Below are 2,277 nucleotides of genomic sequence, written 5' to 3' on the forward strand. Positions count from 1 at the left end.
GCTATTAATAAAAAATGAACACATAAAGCTATTTTGAGGACACGGTATTCACTACTTTCTTTCTGTTCAACCTGTGAATTTTGAATTCCACTTTGATTTGGATAGAATAATTGAGAATCATTCTTATAAGGCTGATTAAAGTTAAAGTGTTTTATTATCTTACTATCTGATGTTACCTTAAAGATTTATGTCCAGCAGCTTAGTATACTTCCTTCATAATGTTACCATAAAAGTAACTATTGTACCTAATTTTATATTCCATAATAAAAAAATGACACAGAAGAATCAGTTATAGTCTAATCTCTTAATAAAAAAGGAAATGCTGAGAATTTTATCATGTTTTATTTTATGCATGGTAAGAGCAGGGCAGCTGATTGTAACATTTAGGATGAATATTAACTCCAGTTTGAATCCAGTACTCCTTTCATTTATATTACTTTTAGTAGCAATAAAATTAGAAATCAAAAACTAAAATTAAAAAAATTTCACACTTTCTACCATTTTCTTAAAGTTCAAATTTAATGTTGAGTAAATGTTGATATGTGTTTTATCATAGTATTGTGACATGATAAAGATGTATTTTGGATACATAAGAAAGTAACATATGAAAACCTCCTAAACAAAGTCTATGTCCCTTTTTTTATATAAAGCTGTAATATCAAAGAGAATACAAATTTACACTATATCTTTGAGTAATTAACAGATACCAAGCATCTGTCTAAATTTGAAATCAGTTTTAAAATGTGGTCTTGATGACATTTTTAAAATATCAAACTAGAATGAATCATAGACTCTCAGTCAGAAGCTTGCTTATTGAGAGAAAAGAAACAGTTTTTAAAAGATGTATATAACCACCGAGATTCTCCTAGGTGTTTATCTCCGTAGAGTATCAGGAGCTTAACACACATAAACTTTTCACTCTTCATAAGATTTTAAAAATGGATAAATGAAATAATATTAAGATAATCTAGTTCAGGGCCCTTCACATTAAACTTGCAAAAATTTTGAGAATTTGTATTGGATGGTATTGAAAAAATGTCAGAGGAGTATTTCAGGGGCACCCGAGAGCTGACTGCTAGCTTCACTTCCCCATACCTGCAGTCAGTGACAATGGATGGGTAGCTTGAAATAACCATGGGATACTTACCCCAAGAATATCAGAAAACATTATAAATTGGGTCTTTTCCTTTTTCCCGAGAACCGGAGTATACAACTCTTTACCAAGAGACTACCAGTTTGCCCAAATACACATTAGCATTTTTAAAAAATTTATTAATAAAAAAGCCCTAATTATTTGACTGCATAGTCGAACCAAACATGCATGCTAATCTTTTAAAGCGAGGTCCCAATTCATTAAGGTAATCATAGTTTTCATCCTGATCAAAGACTGCTGACCCTAAAGAGCTCAGGGATCCAGCTAAGGACCCTGTCCCCTCAAAAGCATAGGTCTGGAAGGAGTCAAAAGGAGGGGCACAGGGATCAGTGTTAGCCTCTTCGAGCTTTTCTAGAATGAATTTCCTGAATATGGCACTATCTGGGCCAACCTGCAAAGACTGCCTGTACAGGCTCTGAATCTCTACCCTGGTGGCTCTCCGAGTCTTGCGTTCCCGCATGACCGTGCCACCCTGCAGCTCCACTATGTCAAATGCCTCTGTATCCTCCTCTCCACCACCTTCATCATCATATCTGAATATATTCTCTCTGAAATCTTCACCTTTCTCAGGAAATAGAGTCTGTTTCCTTCGTTGTTTCAGACCTAGTTTCAAAAAAATAAACCCTGTCAAAGAGAGCATACAAGAACATTAATTAACACAAATATAATACAATATTATATATTATAAATGCATATGCTTCATATTACCCATAATATTACTATTATATTATAAATATATAATAAATATCATATATTAGTATGTTATCATATATTTATACTAAACACATTATTAAATATTGTATGTTACAATATTTTATATTATATATAAATATATAATGTACTATTTAATAAATATTATGCCATAATATATTATATAAGATATTGTTAAATATTGTTATTTATAATAAACTATATAATTCTTGCTTCTGTTACAAGCTCAAGACATAAGCTTCGATTTTCTGATTATAAGACAAAAAGATATATTTGCTATTGAAAATTTACTGAAGGGACTTGCAGAATGACAAGGAAGTATAACAGTCTTTCTGGCTGATGGTTTAAAGTAGAAAAACATCATAAAAAGATAGTGAATTGGGTTTCCCTGGTGGCGCAGTGGTTGAGAGTCC

At 31.8% G+C, this 2,277-nt stretch overlaps 1 protein-coding gene across 2 annotated transcripts in view; it reads right to left on the reverse strand.

Moving 5' to 3' along the window:
- Positions 1–1,086: 1,086 nt before the first annotated feature.
- Positions 1,087–2,277, reverse strand: part of CDH19 (cadherin 19) — a 51,129-nt gene continuing 49,938 nt past the window's right edge. The window contains exon 9 of one of the 2 annotated variants that reach the window (XM_007460481.1): positions 1,087–1,777. In XM_007460481.1, the coding sequence (XP_007460543.1) occupies positions 1,763–1,777 (15 nt within the window). In that variant the 3' untranslated portion in view covers positions 1,087–1,762. The remainder of the gene's footprint in view (positions 1,778–2,277) is intronic. The other variant, XM_007460480.1, reaches the window with a different exon arrangement.

The sequence above is a fragment of the Lipotes vexillifer genome, unplaced genomic scaffold (assembly GCF_000442215.2).
Source record: "Lipotes vexillifer unplaced genomic scaffold, Lipotes_vexillifer_v1.1 scaffold483, whole genome shotgun sequence".
Classification (NCBI taxonomy): Eukaryota; Metazoa; Chordata; class Mammalia; order Artiodactyla; family Lipotidae; genus Lipotes; species Lipotes vexillifer.